Source organism: Camelina sativa, chromosome 6 (assembly GCF_030686135.1).
Source record: "Camelina sativa cultivar CO46 ecotype springtype chromosome 6, ASM3068613v1".
Taxonomy (NCBI): Eukaryota; Viridiplantae; Streptophyta; class Magnoliopsida; order Brassicales; family Brassicaceae; genus Camelina; species Camelina sativa.
The window spans coordinates 3,002,857-3,026,822 of record NC_141885.1 but is presented as its reverse complement, the minus strand read 5'-3'; the positions used below and the strand labels follow the sequence as shown (position 1 = coordinate 3,026,822).

At 37.6% G+C, this 23,966-nt stretch overlaps 2 protein-coding genes across 3 annotated transcripts; both read left to right on the top strand.

Annotated features, from left to right (window-relative positions):
• Positions 1-14,415: 14,415 nt before the first annotated feature.
• On the top strand, positions 14,416-16,200 carry LOC104790249 (cytochrome P450 71B19). 2 transcript variants are annotated; one of them, XM_010515962.3, is made up of 2 exons: positions 14,416-15,434; positions 15,518-16,200. In XM_010515962.3, exons 1-2 carry the CDS (start codon positions 14,538-14,540, stop codon positions 16,127-16,129), a joined length of 1,509 nt encoding a protein of 502 aa, XP_010514264.1. In that variant the 5' UTR covers positions 14,416-14,537; the 3' UTR covers positions 16,130-16,200. The 2 variants fall into 2 exon arrangements, with proteins under 2 accessions (XP_010514264.1, XP_087311885.1); XM_087455759.1 differs by having other exon boundaries at positions 14,459-15,434; positions 15,534-16,200.
• A 1,939-nt stretch (positions 16,201-18,139) lies between these two features.
• On the top strand, positions 18,140-20,095 carry LOC104790248 (cytochrome P450 71B17). Its single transcript, XM_087455758.1, has 2 exons — positions 18,140-19,217; positions 19,306-20,095. Exons 1-2 carry the CDS (start codon positions 18,321-18,323, stop codon positions 19,915-19,917), a joined length of 1,509 nt encoding a protein of 502 aa, XP_087311884.1. The 5' UTR covers positions 18,140-18,320; the 3' UTR covers positions 19,918-20,095.
• The last annotated feature ends 3,871 nt before the right edge of the window (positions 20,096-23,966 follow it).

The following is a 23,966-nucleotide window of genomic DNA, read 5'->3' as shown; positions in this document are numbered from 1 at the left end:
ACGATTTTGTGTTCTTGATCGGTTAGGATGTCTTAGCTTGGTTGTTTATGTTTTATAATTTCCCTTCTAGATTGGTGTTCTTAATGCTATCAACATACCAAGAGGTTGAGATTAGATCTAAGGCGTTTTACCACCGAAAGGTGTAGATGAAATGCTTGTATCAATCAATTCTAGAGATTTATTTACTTAGCCTAAGAGATTAGATGAGTAAGGGGGTTATTGACAATAATGAATCAGTTTGTATTGCCTGCTTGGTCATGTTCACTACAAGAAAACATGAGATTATGGACTATAAGTAGCGACTACATTTGTAGTCCCCAAAAATAGCGACCACATAGTGACCACTTTGCGACTACGTTGCGACTACAGTAATTTAGTCGCTACTGAGTCACTATGGTACCGACCACAGCTGATAGTCGTAACATAGTCGTTAAATTAGCGACTATTGTGTGACTGATTAGAGGAGTCATCAGATAGTCATAAAGTGGTCGTAACATAGCAACTACGTTACCGACCAAAGCTGATAGACGTATATTTGGCGACTGCTCTGCGACTCATACGGAGAGTGATTAAATAGTCATCTCGTAGTCGCCAATTAGTAATAATATTCAGTTTAAAAAAACATGTTTTTCATGTGATGAAATGTATGGCTTTGAGAGAGAGAGATAGTGCATGGACATTGGGTTATAGTTTTCCATATCTTCTATTTTTATAAAAAATTATAGTTTTCCATATCTTATATTTTTATCAAAACTTAACCCAAAATCTTTGTTAAATAATATTGAATTAAAAAAAATCTGTTTTTCATGTGATGAAATGCATGAAGTATGGCTTTGAGAGAGAGATAGTGCATGGTTCTTGGGTTATAGTTTTCCATATCTTATATTTTTATAAAAAAATTATAGTTTTCCATATCTTATAATCTTATCAAAACTTAACCCAAAATCTTTGTTAAATAATATTCAGTTTGTTAAATAATATTAAGGTTGTTAGATAATATTATGTATGTTTCAGTATTTTCATCAAAATCAATTATATTTGTAATTTGTAATTTATATTAATTTTCACTAAGTTTAATTTTACCAAAATAATAAATTAAATTTCCTACCCTAATCTAGAAACCCACTAAGCCCAAAATTATAAATTAAATTTCCTACCCAAATTTTCCCTATTCTCGAAACCCTCTCCGCCTCTCTCACAGACAAACCCTAATTCTTCCTCTCAGTTTCTCTCAAACTCTCTCGATCAATCCAAACTCGAAACCCAAACTCTCTCCATTCTTATTCCTTAACTATTTATAAAACATTGTGTAATAAAGTAGTGGAGTTGTAGATGCCGAATCGAATCAGTAACTCTATCAATCAGTAACAAGATGCCGAATCGAGGAAAAAAGAGGAAGGTTGTTCCTAACGTTGCTCAGAGACCGAGAGGGGCAACACCAAATCGACGGCCTAACACTCTCCCCAGTCAGTACAAATTCACGCCGGCAGTCCAAGATCCTCCTCCTCTAAAGACGCCTGAAGTACAAGTCGCCGGTTCGCAACGACAGTCATCAGCAGCCCAGATCCGGAGCTATCCTCCGCTGCAACAACTTTTTCAGAACTTATTTACACACCCACCTCCACCCGAACTACACCAGAGTCCTTCAGAAGAAGTCCACTTCAATCCACAGACTCAGGCCAATCTTCCGGATGTCCCTCTGCCTTCTCCAGTTCGACCCTCTCCAACTCAATCGCATCCATCGCATCCATCGTCTCAAGGGAACAACTTTGATGAAGATTCTTCTCCGGTGTTGCCGGAACTCCAGGAGGACGTGTTGCGTGCTCTAAATGCACTGCTCATGGTTCCAGACAGGGATAAGTTCACCACCGTGCTCTCTCCCACACCCATACCGAACACCCAATGGTATGATTTTTCCTCTTCATATGTTTTGTAATGGTGTTTTGTGATTTTTACAAAAGAGTTTGGTGGGTTTTTTAATGGTGTTTATGATTGTGGTGTTGGCTTATACGAATAGTAATAGTGTTTTACGATTGTTATAAGAGAGTTTGGTGGGTTTTGTAATGGTGTTTTTTGATTGTTATAAGAGAGTTTGGTGGGTTTTGTAATGGTGTTTTATGATTGTGTTGTTGGCTTATACGAATAGAAATGGTGTTTTATGATTGTGGTGTTGGCTTATACGAATAACAATTGTGTTTTATGATTGTTATAAGAGAGTTTGGTGGGTTTTGTAATGGTGTTTTATGAATGTGTTTTGTAATCCAATAGAAACTGATGCCTCTTCTATTGATCTCATTTCTTTTGGTTTGTCTATTATTTGCTTTTTAACCTACTTACTTGTGTTATTGGTTAATGTGTATGGAGGTTTGCTCGAGACAAAGGATCGAAACTTGTTCGGAAGATTACTAAAATTCTTCTAAACAAATTCGATGGTCCCTTCTACAGCTGGACATGTGTGCCGCGGGAAAAACAAGAGAGATGCTTCCTTGAGTTCGCGGTAAGGATGTATGTCACATAGCTTTCATACATAGCTTTACATGTCTTCTTTTCACTCACAATAGCTCTTTTTTTTTTCCAGAAAACCCATACCTGGGATCCTTTGATAACCGGGACTGTTCAAGGTTATTTTGAGCAAATCTGTCAAAAGCGGATCAAAGACATGGTTAGCACTGTGAGGACTAGTCGAGTTCTACCAAACTGGATTGGAAATACTCTCTGGATTACGATGGAGGATTATTGGGACACTGAAGAAGCACAACAAAAGAGTAAAACCTACTCTGATGCCCGTATGTCTGACCGTAACGGCCTAGGTCCTCACGTTCACATCTCAGGGCCAAAGTCGTATCGACAAGAACACTTAGGAGTCGATTACCCCATCCTTAGGAGCTTTCGTATTTAGATTGTTTGCATTTTTATTCATCACTCGATCTCTTACCCGAACAAGTACACGATCACCTGCTTCGAGTATACCTTCGAGTTGTTCTTGTTTATCTTGTTTACTCGATCACCCCACCCGATCCTGTACTCGAATGCTTGCATCGAGTGCTTAGGTCGTGTGGTTCTTGTTCTTTTGCTTTCTTTTGTTTATTTTAGGATTGTTAGATCAAACCCAATTATTGCTTGGCTTGACTTGCAAAGTTCTGATCATATCTTATCTTCAAGCATAACAACCATTTGGATCGATAACCCTTTGTACTACAACTGCATAGGGAATTGATACCCTGGGTGAAAATCCTACTATCAGAGCAGCTTCCCAGTGAGAAATGAGTGGAGTCTGCATAAACTAAGATAGGATGTGAACAACATAAGACAGATATGGACGTGTACTCGTGAGATAAATGAAACGATCAACAAGCCTGTGATATTGCACCAGATTATCATATTCCAGACTTTTCAGTGAACTGAGATGCTGATTAAACTCCATGGGAACTCATGATGGTTTGCAGGCGAGCATACCTGCTTCACGAATAATATCTAATGCGTATTTTCGTTGAGAGAGACAAAATCCATCGGGTCCACGTGAAATTTCGAGGCCTAGAAAGTACTTCAATTTGCCAAGATCTTTCATATGAAAAATGGTGTGGAGTTGACTCTTGAAACTGTTGATGGCAGCGAGATCATTGCCGGCAACAATTAAATCATCCATGTAGACGAGAACATGAATAATGGAAGAGCCGCGCTTGAGAGAGAACAAAGAATAATCTTCATAGCTTTGAGTAAAACCAAGCCGTCACAGCGCAGAAGACAACTTAGCAAACTAATAGTGAGGAGCATGTTTAAGGCCATACAACGACTTGCGAAGACGACATACCTTTGTGGGGTCAGAACATTTAAATCCAGGCGGCAACTTCATGTAAACCTCTTCTTCGAGATCACCATGGAGGAAAGCGTTGTGGACATCCATTTGATGAACGTCCTAGTCTTTGGCCGCAACAACCGCTACGAGAGAACGAGTCGTGGTCATCTTAGCAACCAGACGAGCTTTGTGACGTTCAAGAGTACCATCAGAGTTAAATTTGAGTTTGTATACCCACTTACTATTGATAGCCTTCTTACCATGAGGCAAGTCGGTGAGGTCCCACGTATGGTTTGCTTCGAGAGCAGCAATTTATTTTTGCATGGCTTCACACCATTCTTTAATACGAACTGCATCTTTGAAGTGTGTTGGTTCTGAACTATCAAGTATGGCGGTAGGAAAAGCAATGTGGTTGGCTGAAAAACCCACATCGGGTAGATAATCAGAGATAGGATATAGTACCTTACCAGAAACTGAAGACGAGGAAGTTGTTGAGGGGAGATCAGAGGTAAGAACGTGAGAGGAGGGGTATGGTGTAGGAACAACATAGTCTTTGAGCAAAATAGAAGGTAGTTTCTTTCGATGACCTTTTCCTAACAATTTAGGTAGTCCCGGAGATGCAGGTTCGGTGGAGAGAACCTGTTCCAGAGGAGGAATAATTGGAGTAGGAGCAACAGCCTGACTCATTAAGATCTTTCCTGATTAAAGATCATATACGCGTCAAGCCTTCTTGCCATATGGATAACCAAGAAACACATATTTGCAACTACGTGATGCAAACTTGTCTTTAACGCGAGGACGAATGTGAGCATAACACAAACACCCAAATGTGCGAAGCATAGCATAAGAAAGACACTGGCCAAAGAGAACTTTGTATGGTGTTTTACCTAGTAACACGGTAGATGGAGTGCGGTTTATGAGAAATGTAGCTGTCAAAATACTCCCACCCCAAAACTTTACAGGAAGATTCCCTTGAAAAGGCATGCGCGAGCCACATTAAGCATGTGACGATGTTTTCTTTCGACACCTCCATTTTGTTGCAGAGTATCAACGCATGAGGTTTGATGTAGAATACCATGTTCCTGAAAATACGAAGTAAGGCACATAAATTCTGTACCATTATCACTACGGATCGTCTTGACCTGTTAACTGAATTGACGTTCGGTCATGGCACAAAAATTGCAGAGAAAATGAGAAACTTCAGATTTGGCCGACATGAGATATGTCCAAACAGAACGAGAGAAATCGTCAACAATAGTAAGGAAATTGTGAAGTTTAGTTTGAATTCCAAATTTTGTTCAATACAGAGGAGGAAGTCGAGACAAAGTCAAAAGAAAAATGACAAAGTGAAAGACTTATTATCAAGAAGAGGGTTTCAACATAAAAGGAAAAATCAGAAGTCTCAGCCTGAGACAGAAGGTTTTAAGGATAAAGATGAAGCTTCTCGACTCCCGAGTCTTCTCTCTGCAAAATCAAACAAGTTCAGAGTAGTACAAGGTTCAGAGGCGTGTAACACTGTTTAGGAAGCACCCGCAATTAAGATGCTTGTTCTGTTGAAGGCAAAGTGTGCAGGCCTGCAATTACGCCGCCGTCATCAGAACATGTTGGAACTTCAAGTTCAATCGAATCCTAGTGTCAGATAAAAGATAAGTCAACTTTGGCCTAGTTCTTCTTAGCTATCTCAAATTCTCTATATATATATTAGAGGTGAACCTGTATATTGTGGGTAAGCGTGTGGTGAGAAACAAGATAAAGAGAGAAAAAGTTGTAAAGGATTAAGAGCTCTGTTTTGAGCTAAAGTTTCTTAGTGGATTTTCCGGAGCCTTCTCCGGCGAGACGTAGGATCCTATCCCAAGGGAGCTGAACTCGTTAAATTCTCTGTGTCTCTTTTATTTATTTTCTTTCTCTAAACATTCACACAAGAGTTATACAAATCAAAAGAGAGAGAGGTCTGAAACAACAAAAGCGCAAACCTTCCTAAGTTTGTGTCACTTTCTTAACAGATTGGTATCAGAGCTCCAGGTTCGGAGTGTTTTCATCTCAAAATCTGAAGCCATGTATACCCAAGGGTTGAGATGGAAAAGTTCGATGGAAAATGTGACTACATGCTATGGAAGGAGAAGTTGTTAGCTCATATGGAGATGATGGGTTTACTGGAAGGACTAGAAGAAGTTCCAGCTCCTGAAATTGAAGATTCAACGGCTGAAACATGAGAAGATACCATACCAGAAGCTGCAGCACAAACAACAACAGTTCCAGACAAGTCTCTAAAGGAAAAGAGGGGAAAAGCTAGATCTACTATCATCCTCAGCGTGGGAGATAATGTTCTCCGAAAAATCATCAAAGAAAAAACGGCTGCAGGTATGCTCAATGTTCTAGACCACCTGTTTATGGCTAAGTCGTTACCAAACCGGATTTATCTCAAGTAAAGGCTCTATAGCTATAGGATGAGTGATAGCATGAGCATAAATGAGAATATAAATGATTTTCTGAGGCTGATAGTAGATCTAGAGCATGTTAAGGTGGTAGTCTCTGATGAGGATCAAGCTATCATTCTGCTAATGGCTTTGCCAAAGCAGTTTGATCAGCTCAAAGATACCTTGAAGTATGGGAAAACGTCTTTGTCTCTAGATGAAATTACAGGTGCTATTAGGTCTAAAGAACTAGAGCTAGGAGCAAATGGAAGGCTGCCAAAGCAAAGTTCTGATGCACTATTTGTCCAAGAAAGAGGGAGACCTGAAAAGAGAGACAAAGGAGGTGACAAAGGAAAACAAAAAAACAGGTCTAAGTCTAGAGGAAAAAAGACTTGTTGGATATGTGGTAAAGATGGCCACTACAAGAAGCAGTGTTTTTTATGGAAAGAAAGAAACAAGCAACATAGCAGTTCTACAGACAAAGGAGAATCCTCAAATGTGACAGGACAAGTTGCAGATGCTGCTGCTCTAATGGTTTCTGAAGCACTATTGTCTCTGGGTGAAGACTTTAATGAGGTATGGATCATGGATACAGGGTGCTCATTCCACATGACACCAAGGAAGGAGTGGTTCATTAGTCTAAACGATTCATGTACTGGGAAAGTCAGAATGGCCAATGACACTTACTCAAAAGTCAAAGGAGTTGGCAGCATAAGAATCAAGAATGAAGATAACTCGACTGTTTTGTTGAAGAATGTGAGATATGTTCCTGAGATGACTAAGAACCTAATCTCGCTGGGTACAATGGAGGATCAAGGCTGATGGTTTCAGTTTAGAGATGGAGTTATGAAGATCAACAAAGGCTGCACAACTCTTATAAAAGGGAAAAAGATTAACACACTGTATGTTCTCAAAGGATCTGTTTTACCAGGAGAAGCAAATGCATCAACAAGTGTGAAGGATGAAACAAGATTGTGGCATAGGAGACTTGGGCACATGAGTCAGAAAGGAATGAAAGCTCTGCTTAAAAGAGGATATCTAGATGGATCAAAAGTTACAGATCTGGATTTCTGCGTAGACCGTGTTTACGGAAAAGCACATCGAGTAAGTTTTGGAGTTGGGAAGCATGTTACAGAAGGCATACTGGACTACATCCACTCTGACTTATGGGGATCGCCCAATGTCCCTCTTTCAATTGGAAAATGTCAGTATTTCATCTCCTTCATAGATGATCATTCAAGGAAGACTTGGGTTTATTTTCTGAAAAGAAAAGATGAAGCTTATGGGAGCTTTGTTGATTGGAAGAAGATGGTTGAGAATCAACTTGGAAGAAAAATCAAGATACTTCGAACAGACAATGGTCTTGAATTCTGTAACAAAGAATTCAATGACTTATGCAGAGAAGAAGGTATTGTAAGACACAAAACTTGTGCTTACACTCATCAACAGAATGGGGTTGCAGAAAGAATGAATCGAACAATTCTTGACAAGGTAAGAAGTATTTTGAGTGAATCTGGTCTGCCGAAGAGTTTCTGGGCAGAAGCTGCGTCCACTGCTGTTTATCAAATAAACAGATCGCCATCTTCTGCAATTGATTTTGAGATTCCTGAGGAGATTTGGACAAGAACAAGACCTAAATATGAAGAGCTGAGAGTGTTTGGATCAGTTGCTTACATTCATAGTGATCAAGGGAAGTTGGATCCTAGAGCAAAGAAAGCAGTCTTCATTGGATATCCTATGGGTGTCAAAGGATACAAGTTCTGGCTAGTGGAAGAAAAGAAGTGTGTCACCACCAGAGATGCAATCTTCCATGAAGAAAAAATGTACAAACATTTAAATCAGCCAGAAGAACAAGGACTTCAACAACAAAGAATGGAGGCACCTCTTATCTATGAAATCAATCATGGTGGTTTCAGTGATTTAGGTGAAGCTGATAATGATCTAGAAAGAGATCAAGAGGAGAATCAAAATACAGAAGAAGCAGAAGCCTCAGGAGATGAGGAGTATCAAGGTAATGATCCTCTTAAAAATTATCAACTAGCAAGGGACAGAGAAAGGAGAGTGACAAAGAAACCCACCAGATATGAAGAATCAAATTTAGCCAGTTTTGCACTCATGGTTACAGAAGATGGAGATTACCCTGAACCATGCTGCTTTGATGAAGCAATGAGAGACAAAGACTGGAAATCTTGGAGGGAAGCCATGAATGAAGAAATGCACTCACTACACAAGAATCAAACCTGAACTTTGATTGAGAGACCAAAAAATTGCAAAGTAATCGGTTGTAAGTAGATATTCAAGAGAAAACCAGAGATCTCAGGGGTTGAGAAACCTAGGTTTAAAGCCAGACTTGTTGCAAAAGGGTATCTACAGAAGGAAGGGATAGATTACCAAGAGATTTTCTCACCAGTTGTGAAGCATGTGTCTATTTGACTTATCCTCTCATATGTGGTGAATCTTGATTTAGAGCTGGAGCAACTAGACGTCAAGACTGCATTTCTACATGGAAATCTGGATGAGTACATTCTTATGGAGCAACCAGAGGGTTATGAAGTCAAGAGCGAAACAGGAGATAAAGTATGTCATCTAAGAAAATCTCTGTATGGGTTGAAACAAGCACCAAGACAATGGAATCAGAGATTCAACACCTTCATGAAAGAATCAGGTTATGAAAGAAGTAGTTTTGATAGTTGTGTTTATTATCAAAAACTTGATGATGACTCATACATCTATTTGCTTTTATATGTCGATGATATGTTGATTGCAGCAAAGAACAAAGACAAGATCCAAGAACTGCAAGATCTAGTGAGTAAAGAATTTGAAATGAAGGATTTGGGAGAAGCTAAAAAGATTCTGGGTATGGAGATTAAGAGAGATAGAGAAAAGGGAACACTTGAGTTATCTCAAAATGATTACCTCAAGAAGGTCTTGCATACGTACGAAATGGATCAGTGTAAAGGTGTACTCACACCACTGGGAGCTCATTTCAAACTAAAAGCTGCAGAAGAAGAAGAAGTGACTGCTCAAGCTGCATATATGAAGAATGTTCCTTACGCAAATGCTGCGGGGAGCATCATGTACTCCATGATTGGGACAAGGCCTGACCTCGCATGTCCATTATGTGTTGTGAGCAGGTTCATGAGCAAGCCAATAAAAGACCACTGGATGGCTGTTAAGTGGGTCTTATGGTACATCAAGGCAACACAGAACCTCAGGTTGTTCTACAAGAAGCAAGACAATGTTGAAATCAAAGGATTCTGTGATTCAGACTATGCAGCTGATCTGGACAGGAGAAGATCTATAACTGGTTTCGTGTTTACAGCAGGTGGAAATGCTATAAGTTGGAAATCAGGATTTCAAAAGGTAGTAGCATTGTCCACCACTGAAGCGGAATATATGGCACTGGCTGATGCTACAAAGGAAGCTATATGGCTGAAGGGTTTAACAGCAGAACTGGGTTTTACTCAAGATCAAGTTGAAGTTTTATGTGATTCACAGAGTGTTATCTCATTGTCCAAAAACTCTGTGCATCACGAAAGGACAAAGCACATTGACGTGCGGCTACACTTCATCAGAGACAAGATTGATGATGGAGAGATTACAGTAAGTAAGGTGTTAACTTTGTGGAATCCTGCAGATATTTTCACCAAGATAGTTCTTGTGAGCAAGCTTCAAAAGGCTTTGGAGCTGCTCAGAATTTCAAGTCACTAAAGAAGATGTGAAGAATCCGGAGAAAGGGAGAATCCAAGTATACTAAGAAAAAAAAGGAATCAAGTTGGGGTGGTATTCAAACTAAGGTGGAGTTTTGTGAAGTTTAGTTTGAATTCCAAATTCTTTCGATACAGAGGAGGGAGTCGAGACAAAGTCAAAAGCAAAATGACAAAGTGAAAGACTTATTATCAAGAAGAGGGTTTCAACATAAAAGGAAAAATCAGAAGTCTCATCCTGAGACAGAAGGTTTTAAGGATAAAGATGAAGCTTCTCGACTCCCGAGTCTTCTCTCTGCAAAATCACACAAGTTCAGAGTAGTACAAGGTTCAGAGGCGTGTAACACTGTTTGGGAAGCACACACAATTGAGATGTTTGTTCTGTTGAAGGCAAAGTGTGCAGGCCTGCAATTACGCCGCCGTCATCAGAACATGTTGGAACTTCAAGTTCAATCGAAGCCTAGTGTCAGATAAAAGATAAGTCAACTCTGGTCTAGTTCTTCATAGCTATCTCAAATTCTCTATATATATTAGAGGTGAACCTGTATATTGTGGGTAAGCGTGTGGTGAGAAACAAGATAAAGAGAGAAAAAGTTGTAAAGGATTAAGAGCTCTGTTTTGAGCCAAAGTTTCTTAGTTGATTTTTCGGAGCCTTCTCCGGTGAGACGTAGGATCCTATCCCAAAGGATCCGAACTCGTTAAATTCTCTGTGTCTCTTTTATTTATTTTCTTTCTCTAAACGTTCACACGAGAGTTATACAAATCAAAAGAGAGAGAGGTCTGAAACAACAAAAGCGCAAACCTTCCTAAGTTTGTGTCACTTTCTTAACAGAAATAACCAGCACCAGTAGTAGAAGAAGTTCGATATGGTCCCCAAACATCGCAATGAATCAAAGAAAAACATTCCATTGTTTTATTAATGCTAATAGGAAAAACCTCTCTTGTTTGCTTAGAACAAAAACAAATATCACAACTCTCAATCTTGTGTAAGTCTTGGGAAGAGTGATGACATTCAGGAAAAGATAACAACACACTAGGAGAAGGATGTCCTAATCTACGATGCCACAAAGCTCTTGAAGACGCAGACGCTGTTGTAGCCATGTGAGCACGAGCAGTCAAGACACCCGTAAAATAGTAGACTCTCTCACGTTCTTCCCCCGCCCATATCAAAGTCCTCGAAAAACGGTCCTGTAAGAAACACAATGGATCCGGTTTGTTTAAGCAGCTTGGAGACAGAGATCAATGTGCAATCAAAATCAGGAACAAACAACACATAGCGAAGCTTATGTGTTATTCAGCTGTAGGGTGCCACATTTAGTAGCGCGGGAAGCCGTTCCATCCGACTTGGTAACCCGTGATAGTATAATATCAAAAACGTCTTGCAGAATAGAACTATTTCCTGTCATATGGTGAGACGCACCAGTATAAATAATGACATCAGTAAGATTAGTTTTAACCGATAACCGCTCGGACGAAGTATTAGGACGTTGTGCTTGAAGAAGAAAGATCAGATGAGAGATCTGATCAGTAGTAGGAACAGATGAGGAAGACGCAGCATGAGCACTGTGAACTCTACCACGACCACGATCGATGCCTTTGTTAGACCTGCCTCCTCTTTGAACTTGTCTGGACTCAAACCAAGGCATGTCGTCCCTTTCATCAGAAGAACCCTGACTGCCTCCTTTTTGCTCATAGTACCAATCGGGAAAGCCATGGAGCAAGAAACATTCGGTCATGTTATGACCTTGTCGACGACTGTGTGTAAAAGTACGATCGCGAGGTTTAGAATTAGAGACAGCCGCAACCTGTGAAGATGATTCGGAATAAAAGGAGAATCCAATGGCGTCGGACTTGGTTGTTTCCTTGGAGCGTATGTTATCGAGACTCTGTTCTTCCCGAATGACTCGAGAGTAAACTTGATTGAGAGAAGGCAAAGGATCTTCATCGGTAAGTTTAGAATGGATATTAGCGAAACGTGGCAAATCAAGACCGAAGAGGAACTGGTGAATCTGGTCGTCTTCACGCTCCTTGGCCATGTAAGGAGCAGCTTCACATCGACAGACACAACGAGACATGTAGTTACGAAGTTCCTCCCATAACTTAGATAACCGCTTGTAGTATTGAAGAACGGATTAACCATCTTGTTTGCATAAGGCAATCTCATCTTTAATGACTTGTTTCCTAACACCATTGCCCACAGAAAAACGAGTACGAAGACTCTCCCACAGCGTGGAAGCTTCAGAGATAAATGAGACAGTAGATCTGATTTGAGGATCAATCGAGGTACGAATCCAACCGATAATCATGGAGTTCGCAGATAGCCACTGAGCAAGCTCTGGATCAGCCGAGGGTTTGGGTGTTGACGTGTTGTCAACCCTAGTTTTTGCTTGGTTTGAAAGGAGTTACGTGTCCACTCTGGATAATTGTCTCTTTCAGCAGAACTGAAGAAATCAAGGATCCAGGATTATCAGAGGAGCTAAGCGAGTATGGGTTTGACGTGCCGACGACGAGTTGGTTTCCAGCGTTGGTGACTACTGGTGTAGGAGGAAGGGAGGTTGTGCCGTCTGACATTGATGATAAAACAAAAAAAACAGAAGTATAGAAATATGGAAAATAGAAGTTGAAACACGACCGTGACTCAAAGATAGACAATGGCGGCGAGAAGAAAAAAAAATTAGGTCATAGAATTTTTATGATCTGATACCATGAAATAAAATAGAATAGAATGCCGAAATTGTTTCTTTTATTGAGTTGAAGAAGTATTTATACACATAGAAATAGCCTATTGTGATAGAATCATGTTTTTAGTAAATATAAAATGTATATTCTAATATAGTTTATTAGGCATATATGTTTATAAATTAAAAATCTTTTAACAAAAAGAAATGTAAAAATATATTCCACAACAAAAGAAGATTTATTGCTAGAAAAGTAGAAATAGAGAAACTTAATCATTCGCTAAAACAAAAGTTAACATTAAACACAATGCATGCTTCTTCTTCCCTCTTTGTCGTCTGCTGAGTACAGAATGGTCAATTCAAGATTTTGTCGTAGTCCAAATAAAGCATTCTAAGCCAATAATGATATTAAACAACCAAAAAGAGTCAGAAACTCTTTTTCAGGATTTGGAATATATGTGTGATCGTTAAATCACTGATTTCAAAGACACAATTCACAATTAGCAATCGAAAATAAAGATCATGCAAATAGAGGTTTAGTTTGTATCTCAATTAGCAATCATTGGTTATTTCTTTTTATGTTCGGCTTTGGCTCGAAGAAAAATATTCAAAAATATTCTCCCTGCATGCATAGCTAAAAAATCAAATTTCTATATATTCAAAATTTTGGATCATGGTTTGAATGTGTGATGTGCATGGAAAAGAATATAATTTACGTCTTCACATATCTTGTCGATGTTGCTTCTGGATTTAAAAATATTGTTGGCAGAACGTCCATAATTGCTTAAAGAATTGATAAAATAAAAAAATGAAGCCTTTTTTTTTGGCTTTTTGACAAAAAAAAAAGTCTTTTTTTGGAATGTTTGAATCTCATTCTTGCCAGTTTAATTAGTTTAGCACTCTAGCCAAATAAACACTCAATTTTTGTTGATTTTCCAATATAATAACAAATTTTTTATTAACTTGCCAAATCAACATACCGTTTATAAAGTTAACAGAAAATTTAAACGTCAATAACAACATTAGTGTAATATACTTGGTTTTACTATATGCATGCATGGAATTAAAAAAAGAAAAAAATCATACTATATTTTATTTGATTTTATAATAAAAGCTAGTATATTACATTAATGTTTGAAAGTTGCCACTGGTTCAGTAGTAAAATCCTCTCTTATGCATTCCAATAACCCGAGTTTAAATCGTATTTAACCCCAACAATAAATGTGTTGCTAATGACGTTTAAATTTCCTGTTAATAAAAAGTTTGTTATTATATTCGAAAGTTAACAAAAGTTGAGTGTTTATGTGGCTAGACCACATCAATTAAGCGTAAATCATTCGTACGGTCTTCCCAAATAGAGTTAAACTTGTGGCTTTGAAAACACTCACACACCATTAGACCATCTAATTGCATTTATGTTTGGCATTTGGCCCCAGAAAAATTGGATTTGCCATTTGCTTAATGGCTTTGTAGGTTTGCCATTTTTGACCACTCAAGAAACTATATATTTGTGATTTTGTTTTTATAAATACATACTTAATAACAAACACAGATCCAACATAATGTGTATAATTAGCTTTTTAGATCTTTGAAAATGGAAAATCTAAAAGATTTGAAGTAAAATAGCAAAATCCACAAATACCATAAATGACTTTTTCTAATTTATTCAAGATACATATATACACTATGTTGTCAAAAAAAAAATATATATATATATATATATATATATACACTAGAAACAATTAAAATGTTTACATTTTCTAGTTATTCTTATCCACACTAAAATATTATCCTTTTAGACAATTGGCTCCATCTAATAATTGCAGTATTTTAATGAAGAAAATTGAATGGATAGTTTGCTAGGTCAAGTTGCCGTGTGGAACTATTAATAGAACACAAACAGAGCAATATCATTTTTCACTTCGATTACCAAAAAAAAAAAATGGCGATCTCTTTCCTCTGTTTCTGCCTCATTACCCTCGTTTCTTTAATCTTTTTCGTCAAAAAGCTTAAACACTTTAAATGGAATCTTCCTCCAAGCCCTCCCAAGTTTCCGGTCATCGGAAACTTACACCAGATTGGAGAATTGCCTCACAGGTCACTTCAACATCTAGCCGAAAGATACGGACCTGTGATGCTTCTTCACTTTGGCTTTGTCCCTGTAACTGTGATCTCATCGAGAGAAGGAGCTGAAAAAGTGCTTAGAACTCATGACCTAGACTGTTGCAGCAGGCCTAAGCTTGTAGGGACAAGGTTAATCTCACGTGATTTTAAAGATATTGGTTTTACACCATACGGTGACGAGTGGAAAGAGCGGCGTAAGTTTGCGGTACGTGAGCTTTTCTGTTTGAAAAAGGTTCAGTCCTATAGGCACATCAGAGAGGAAGAATGTAACTTTCTGGTCAAGCAACTATCTGAATCCGCGGTAGATCGATCTCCGGTTGATTTGAGCAAATCCCTTTTCTGGCTAACCGCAAGTATCTTGTTTAGAGTTGCTTTTGGACAAAGGTTCCACGAGAGTGAGTTTATCGATAAAGACAAGATTGAAGAACTTGTGTTCGAAGCTGAGACTGCCCTAGCAAGTTTCACTTGTTCTGATTTCTTCCCTGTTGCCGGACTTGGATGGCTCGTGGACTTGTTTTCCGGACAACACAAAAGACTCAACGATGTTTTTTACAAGCTCGATGCTCTGTTCCAACATGTGATAGATGATCATCTGAATCCTGGAAGATCAAAGGATCATGAAGATATCATCGATTCAATGTTGGATGTGATTCATAAACAAGGCAAAGATGATTCCTTAAAACTCACAATAGATCATATCAAGGGGTTTCTCGCGGTAAATCTAGAGTTCTTTTAAAACACATCATCATATAAAAAATGGATCTACGTTTTTAACTTAACTTTCTTGTTTGTAAATAGAATATATTTCTTGCAGGGATAGACACTGGGGCCATCACCATGATATGGGCAATGACAGAGCTAGTTAGAAACCCGAGACTGTTAAAGAAAGTTCAAGGCGATATCCGAGACCAACTTGGCAACAACAAGGAGAGAATCACTGAAGAAGATATCGATAAGGTTCCTTACTTGAAGATGGTAATCAAAGAAACATTTAGATTACACCCAGCAGCTCCTCTTATACTCCCAAGGGAAACAATGGCTCACATCAAAGTTCAAGGCTATGATATTCCTCCCGAGAGGCGGATCTTGGTTAACGTTGGGGCGATAGGAAGAGACCCAAGACTCTGGAAAAACCCGGAAGAGTTTAGCCCTGTGAGGTTTATGGATAGTTCTGTGGATTATAGGGGACAACACTATGAGCTCTTGCCATTTGGGTCTGGTCGAAGGATATGTCCCGGGATGTCAATGGGGATTGCTACTGTTGAATTGGGACTCTTGAACTTACTTTACTTCTTCGATTGGAAGTTGCCTGACGGGATGAAACACAAAGACATCAGTATAGAAGAAGCTGGTACTCTTACAATTGTCAAAAAAGTACCGCTCAAGCTTGTCCCAGTTCGAGTTCAGTGATTGCACTAAATGTAAGCTTCTCTGATGTATGAGAGTATATTTTTCAGTAAAATACCATGTTAAAAATTCCATATGCCATTTGTTAGTTCTGAATAGATAGAACGGTAGAATGTTAATTGGGATGTGTGTTTAACATATGTTATCCTTTAGGACCTTAGCTATTTGCCTGACCCGCTGATTCAACGGTTACCATACATCCGAGTCTTTCAAGAGGAAACGAGAGACTTCTCAATTCTGTGGACCTAAACCCTAACTCTTAGAGAATGGGAAAAAAAAACAGAATGAGAAGACATTCAATATTTTCAAGTCCTTCTAAAGAATCAAAAATTTAACATGCAATAAATAGTATCGTACTATAAAATGAAAAATTTATTTGATACCAAATGCCAAGACCACTCAACTGGTCGGACTCTCATAAACCGGGTTCTATTAATTTAATCAAATTATCGCTATTGTGGTTTTAGGAATCCATTCAGATTTTGTTTGGTATGGAGAGTTTTAGTAGAAATTGTCTTCTATTTTCTTCCCCTTAAAATTCACGTGAAACCAAAACTAACAAAGATAATTTGCACGAAGTCGTATTTTGTCTATACTGGTGAATGAGTTAGTCGATATCCACAATCAATCTTGTTGGGGGTCGGTTTGCACCTCCAGATAAAGTCCGGCCCATTACTGATTCAAAGCCTAACAGACACTTGAGTAAAGAAGATAATATTAAATAAGGGTATTTCAGTTATTTTGGCAAACGAACCGCCACAGTTCTCCGTAAATAAGGCCATATTTATCGGTGGATCACTTAGGGTGATCTTGGGTCTTTTTAAATTGAAATTAATTAAACAATACCCATAAGATCAGCCCAATTGATCTTAAATAAGATCAGTTTTTCATCTGATCTAAAGGACACGTGTCACTCTCGGAAAGAAACTTGCGTTTTATTATTCATTTCTTTCGAACATAATTTTCTTTCGAAATATTTGTCTTGTCTAATTAATTAAATAAAATGTAATTCTTATTTAATTAATTAAGTAATATGTTTGTTTTTTATGAATTTTAGTAAAAGTTTTATAAATTTTTATAATTGTAATATGTTTAAGAATATTAATAAACATTATATTATTAAATAGTATTAAATATTCTTAAATTATTTATTAAACATTAATCTATGTATTTATTAATCCATATATTTTTATGAATTTTAGTAAAAGTTTTATAAGTTTGCAATTAAAATGATATGTTTATAAATTTTTCTAATTGTAATATGTTTAAGAATATAAATAAACATTATATTATTAAATAGTATTAAATATTCTTAAATTATTTATTAAACATTAATCTATGTATTTATTAAACATTCTTAAATTTCTATAAGAATATTATATTATTAAATCTTAAGATCTTACACATGTTCTCCCAATAACTAACTTCTCAACAAAAGTTCTTAACAACTGATCTTACATTATTTTTACAATATTTATACTCTAAGAACACTCTAAACTGATCTCCCTATAAACATGCCCTAAGAACGTATGACATTCGGAAAAAATGACTTTTGATCCAAAAAAAAAAGAAAAACCAGTTATAAGAGACAGTTGAGCTACAGATTGACGGCTGACTCGAAAATGGACCAACCACTCGAGGTCGTCCAACCTTTTTAAAATTTAGCTTATAATTTTGAAAGCTCGACGAGCTCACTCTGTACACCAGTCTTTGACCAAGCTCCGACTCGTATTAATAAAGAGAATCTTCGATATTATTCATTCAAAACAACTCTTTAGTTGTGAACCGATCAGGACATCAACAAATATGTGATAATTAGTTGTGTGGTAAAAGTGTGGATCACCTTTTGAATTTTAATTAAAAAATTAAATATGATTTAAATTAGGTTAACCAGTAAACCTAAACGATTTTTTTTTGTTAAAAATAGAAAAGTGTTTAAACGCTTACCAAATATGACGTTCTGTTTTTGTTTTTATCAGCTTTGTAGTCTCTTATTCTAACCATTCATATTTGCACAAGTCAAATTTGTCTTCTAGATGTAGGACTAGTAGACTTTTCACCATGATTAAAATGTACGCACTATGAGTGATGTCTTATCCTTCTTCAGTGACGACCATGGGATAAGATTTGAGTTATTATTAATAAAGATATTACCAAAACAGAGCATTATCAAACTAAACCAAAAAAGAAGAAAATGGCAATCTCTTTGCTCTGTCTTTTTCTCATCACCTTCGTTTCTTTATTCCTTATCGGCAAGAAGATCAAAGGCTCTAAATGGAATCTTCCTCCAAGCCCTCCTAAGTTACCGGTCATCGGAAACTTACATCAACTTGGGGAACAGCCTCACAGATCACTTCAACGTCTCGCCAAAAGAACCGGACATGTTATGCTTCTCCACTTAGGGTTTGTCCCTGTAATTGTTATCTCATCGAAAGAAGGAGCTGAAGAAGTGCTTAGAACTCATGACCTAGACTGTTGCAGCAGGCCTAAGCTTTTCGGGTGGAGGCTAATCTCTCGTGGTTTTAAAGATATCGGCTCTACGCCATACGGCCGAGAGTGGAGAGAGCGGCGAAAGTTTACGGTGAGCGAGTTTTTCAGTTTTAAAAAGGTTCAGTCTTTTGGGTATATCAGAGAGGAAGAATGTAACTTTCTGGTCAAGAAAGTGTCGGAATCAGCTGTGGATCAATCTCCGGTCGATTTGAGTAAAGCCCTTTTCTGGCTAACATCAAGTATCCTGTTTAGAGTTGCTTTTGGACAGAGCTTCCACGAGAGCGAGTTCATCGATCAAGAAAAGATCGAAGAGCTCATCTTCGAAGGGGAAGAAGCTCAGGCTAGTTTCACTTTCTCTGATTCGTTTCCTATTGCCGGACTTGGATGGCTTGGTGATTGGATTTCGGGGCAACACAAGAGGTTAAAAGATGTCTTCTTCAAGATCGATGCCTTGTTTCAACATGTGATTGATGATCATTTGAAACCTGGCCGATCGAAAGATAACAGAGATATCGTCGATCTAATGTTGGATGTGATGCATAAACAAGGTGAAGATGATTCTTTGAAGCTCACAATAGATCATATTAAGGGGATTCTCACGGTAAGACGAAATAAACAAAAAAAAAACTTATTTATTGGTATTGAAACTGAATCTGGAAAGAAGTAACTTAGTCTCCGGGTGTTGGTAGAATATATTTATGGCAGGGATAGACACAGGTGCTATTACCATGATATGGGCAATGACGGAGCTCGCTAGAAACCCGGAAGTGATGAAGAAAGTTCAAGGCGAGATCCGAGACCGTCTTGGCAACGATAAGGAGAGAATCACCAACGAAGATGTCGACAAAGTTCCTTTCTTGAACATGGTTATCAAGGAAACATTCAGATTACACCCAGCAGCACCTCTTCTGCTCCCAAGGGAAACAATGACTCACATCAAGATTCAGGGATATGATATTCCTCCAAAGAGACGGATCTTGGTGAACGCTTGGGCGATAGGAAGAGATCCAAAATACTGGACAAACCCGGAAGAGTTTAACCCGGAGAGGTTTATCGATAGCCCTGTTGATTATAAAGGGAAACATTTCGAGCTCTTACCGTTTGGGTCTGGTAGAAGGATATGTCCCGGTATAGCAATGGCGATAGCTACTGTGGAATTGGGACTCTTGAACTTACTTTACTTCTTCGATTGGAGAGCACCTGATGGGATGACACATGAAGACATCGATACGGAAGAAGCTGGTAGTCTTACAGTCGTCAAGAAAGTGCCTCTGAAGCTCGTCCCAGTTCGAGTTCAGTGATTGCACCAAACTCTAAACTTTAAAGATGTTTTTGATAAAATATATTATGCAAATCCTCTATGTTTTGTTTTGTATACGATTTGTTGGTTATGCACCACAAACACTAAGCTTTGAAGATTTGCTGGTTATGTAGATATTGTATGAAAAGTAAGGCTCATGGACCAAGATTTTCTCGTTCCTTGGTTTTTTTGGATCGCCAGAAGACCTCTCTCTATACGTTTCAAGAAACTGTAAAATCTGTAGACGTGTGTTTGATTACATTATTTTCCTGAAAGAATGGCTTTTTTTTGGTCCTCAAGGATTGATTTGCTCTAAAATTACACACCAACCACACAGATTCATAAGAAACTATTTCGACCGCACATCTAATATTTTGCATGCAAAACAATTTCGGAAAGGGTAATATATAGCAATATCTACCCAGAAGATGACACATCAGATTTTCAGCTTAATGATCAATACAATAAAACTTGTACAGTAAGTTTCAGTTCTCTCCGGGTTTTCAGTTTCTTCTCATCCTGAGGCATCATTAAAATTAATATATCCAAACAAAAATTTTGAATAAATACAGCTAACATCTCTCGATTCTCGACAGACACAAAAAACAAGCCAAAACTTATTTGGTTTTCTCTCTTCCACTCCATCTCTTTCTAATATTTCACGTCATCAGAGCTTCTAAATCAAATTTTCTCTTCTATGAGCTTGCCATTGTTGTCGTTGTTGGTAAGTGAAGGTTTTGTCGTGTCGTCTCGATCCGTGAAGAAGAATAGGCGTTTGGACCAAATCGTGATAACGAAGACTAGATTAAGTGGCGCAGACAAAAGCTAACCCATCAGGTTTGTCAATATTTTCTCTAGCTTTCAACTTCTCACCGATGGATAAAAGAGAAAACGAGCTAGCTTTGGGTTGTTTAATATTTCTTAATTCTAAATCAAATGTTCTCTTCTGTTAGACAAAACTAACCCATACCAAAGGTCGGAGACTAAGAAATCAAATACGAGTAAGTATTAGAGAAATCGAAAAAGATGATATTAATGAATTGTTCTAAAAAGTCACTTTTGAAGCAGCGAAGGTGATTCAATGTGTTTCTCCTTTGTGTTGTGTGCGTATTTTCTGATTTTGGGGATATTTGTAATGGTTTCCCTTTTATCTTCCAAATAACTCAAGAAAAGTAGTTTTTTTTTTTATCTGCATTTTATGCACCACAAGAGCTTCATTATGTGTCTACGTCATAGGAAAAATGCTTTCTGTTTTAGCCAAAGCGCCAACCAATAAAGAAAAAGAAGAGACGTAGGAGCATCTTAGCTTAGATTCACAACTGAAACCTTTAATTACTACATATGTTTGTGTATACACTGATTGAATTATAGTTTGATTTGGGAACGTTTGTTATAATTAAGAAGCTAGATAAACAACATGACCAAATTATACACCATTGACCAAATTATGATTTGGGATTAGTTTTGTTTCTGATTTCATCAAATTTGCGACTTTTAGTATTAGTATTGGTATTGTGATTGTCAAATTACTCCTCTCTCTTCAACAGCAAAGACTAAAAAAAGATTGATTTCGGATTTAAAGTTGTTCAATTTCTTCACGTTTTAAGTGTGATCAAACTTTTGACTTCTTTTTAGAGTTTGGATTGTTTACATAATCTTGTATTGACCAGTTTTTTTCTGTTGATTTAAGGTTTTTTTTTCTTCTTCCGTGGATCAATCTTTCTTGCTTGCATGTAAAGTTTTAACACATGATTTGAGATTTCCAATGTGTTGTCCCCTCTTGTGTCTTGATTTTTTAAAAGTATGCTGATTTGTGAAGATTTTAAACTATATGGGTCAGTTTGAATAGGATATTATAAATGTGAGCTAATGGGTTTGTTCTCTTGTAATCATGCAAAGCACAGAACAAAAGAAAGAAGTTTCTGAATAGATATACCACACGAAGCAGAGGCTGGAGCTCGGGGGATTCTCCCTGGATTTGGTCGTCACCATCATTCCTCCAGTGATGCTACTTTGTTCTCCAGGTTCTATACATGTTCTTCCTCATGCAAACGCACAATTTCTAAGAAAGATTTTCTTATATTCAGTCTCTCTCTTTTAAGAAAGATTGTTGGTTGATGGTTTTCTTTCATTCTCATTGATGTAGAATGAAAGAAATGATTTTGAAAAAGAGTCACACGAGCAGCTTTTTACATGCTGAACAAAGCAAATCATATTTTGAAATGTGCTTAGTGGCATTGATATTCTTAAGTAACTTCTCATGAGCATTGAGACTTTGTGCAAATGTGTGTTCTTGATTAGGAGAAATTCATTCGAGACAAGGGGACTTGGTGAATGAAGAATATCATAGCTTAAAAAAATTTCATAGCATTCTAGAAGGAATGTTATGCAGTTGTTTCTCGAAAATTTGCTTCTTCTGCAAATAATTTAGTTTCTAGCGAATATTTTTTATCCTTTTCGTATTAGCTGAAGTAGATCACTCTAAAGAAACATGGGTTTAACATGACTCTTTCGTATTAATTATATCCCGCAGAATATGGCAGGTTTATCCTAGTATCTTATATAATAAAGAAGATTTTTCTTTAACTTTTGTTAACATTTCTAAATTTGGCATCCTCTTTTCATTACACTTGTCATCTTTTATTTGATTACTTCAACTTTGTTTTTTCTAAAATATATATTAAAAGTTTTTGTCATTAATTCTAGAAGAACAAAAGTTTTTGTCATTAATTCTTGAAGAACATATTACAAACAAATTTACATACTAAATATTTCATAATTTTTTTATAATTTGACTCTTGATATTTATTTGGGTGAATTAGCCCATTGACCAAAACAAAAAAAGTGTAGAAGAAAATAACCAACTATTTGAAAAAATTAGGAATTTAGGATCAGGGGCAGAGTAAATTACCAATGTAGTGTTAGTTGATGGTGGTGATAGTGGCCGGCCGGCGAAAGTAGCCGGCGGAGGTGGCTGACGGAGGTAGCCAGTGGAGGTGGCCGGCAGGGATGGCCGACGGAGGTAGTTGCCGGAGTTGGTCGTCGGCGATAGTCACCGGAGTTGGTCGCCGACGATAGTCGCTGGAAAAAGTCACCGGAGAAGTTTGTCGGAATTGGTCGCCAGAGTTGGTCGTCGGAGAAGATCGCCGGAGATGGTGGCCGGAAAAAGTCACCGAAGACGTTCGCCGGAATTGGTCGTCGGAGAAGGTCGCCGGAGATGGTGGCCGGAGAATGTTGTCGGAGATGGTGGCCGGAGAAGGTCGCCGGAGGTGGCGGTGGCTGGAGGTCGGAGGTGGCGGTGACCGGTGACTGGAGGTTGTGGAGGCCGGTGATGGTGGCTGGAGGAAATCTAAACCCTAGAGGTTAGTACATTGAGAACGCTAGTGGTGATGGTGGTAAAGAGGTGCTGGTGGTGGTGGTGGTAGGAGGTAAAGTTGCGGTGGCAAGGTGGTAATGGTGATGGTTATGGGAAGGTTAAAATGGTATATAATATAGGTAATATAGAGTATATTACCTTTCATTGGTTAGAGTAGTTAGTGAATGAATTATAATTTTTTTGTAGGTTACTTATGCCAATTTCCCTATTTATTTGTTGTTTTATCCATTTTTCATAATTTGATTACTCTTATTTATTCTCATACGTTAAAATTTGCTAATTATTGACAATTTAAATATATCTCTGATTTCTGTCAAATTTAAGTTTCTTCAATTTTTTTTTCATAAATTTGTAACTCCACTAGTATTTTCTTCAATATATCCTTCCTTAATTACAATTCTCTTATTTTCCGGTTGGAGTTACAATTACCACATACGATTTTTTTACTTCATTTACCTACCAATAAACTTTAACGTATGAAAGAGTCATAAATGTTTAAATATGTAACGTAAGACTAAAGCAATGTTTTTCAACCTATTGACCCGAAAGATTTCCGGTTCACCTTCCATTTCACATTCCCATCCGGTTTTAAAAACATTCCTAAAAAGAAAAAACTAATCATAATTGCTTACCTTACTTTTTTAATATAAATAGTATATTTTATTTGAGATTAT

Coding starts and splice junctions, on each gene's coding strand:
- LOC104790249 (XM_010515962.3), top strand. CDS start 14,538: ATGGCGATCTCTTTCCTCTGTTTCTGCCTCATTACCCTCGTTTCTTTA. Junction 15,435..15,517: donor ATATCAAGGGGTTTCTCGCG/GTAAATCTAGAG, acceptor GTTTGTAAATAG/AATATATTTCTTGCAGGGAT.
- LOC104790248 (XM_087455758.1), top strand. CDS start 18,321: ATGGCAATCTCTTTGCTCTGTCTTTTTCTCATCACCTTCGTTTCTTTA. Junction 19,218..19,305: donor ATATTAAGGGGATTCTCACG/GTAAGACGAAAT, acceptor GGGTGTTGGTAG/AATATATTTATGGCAGGGAT.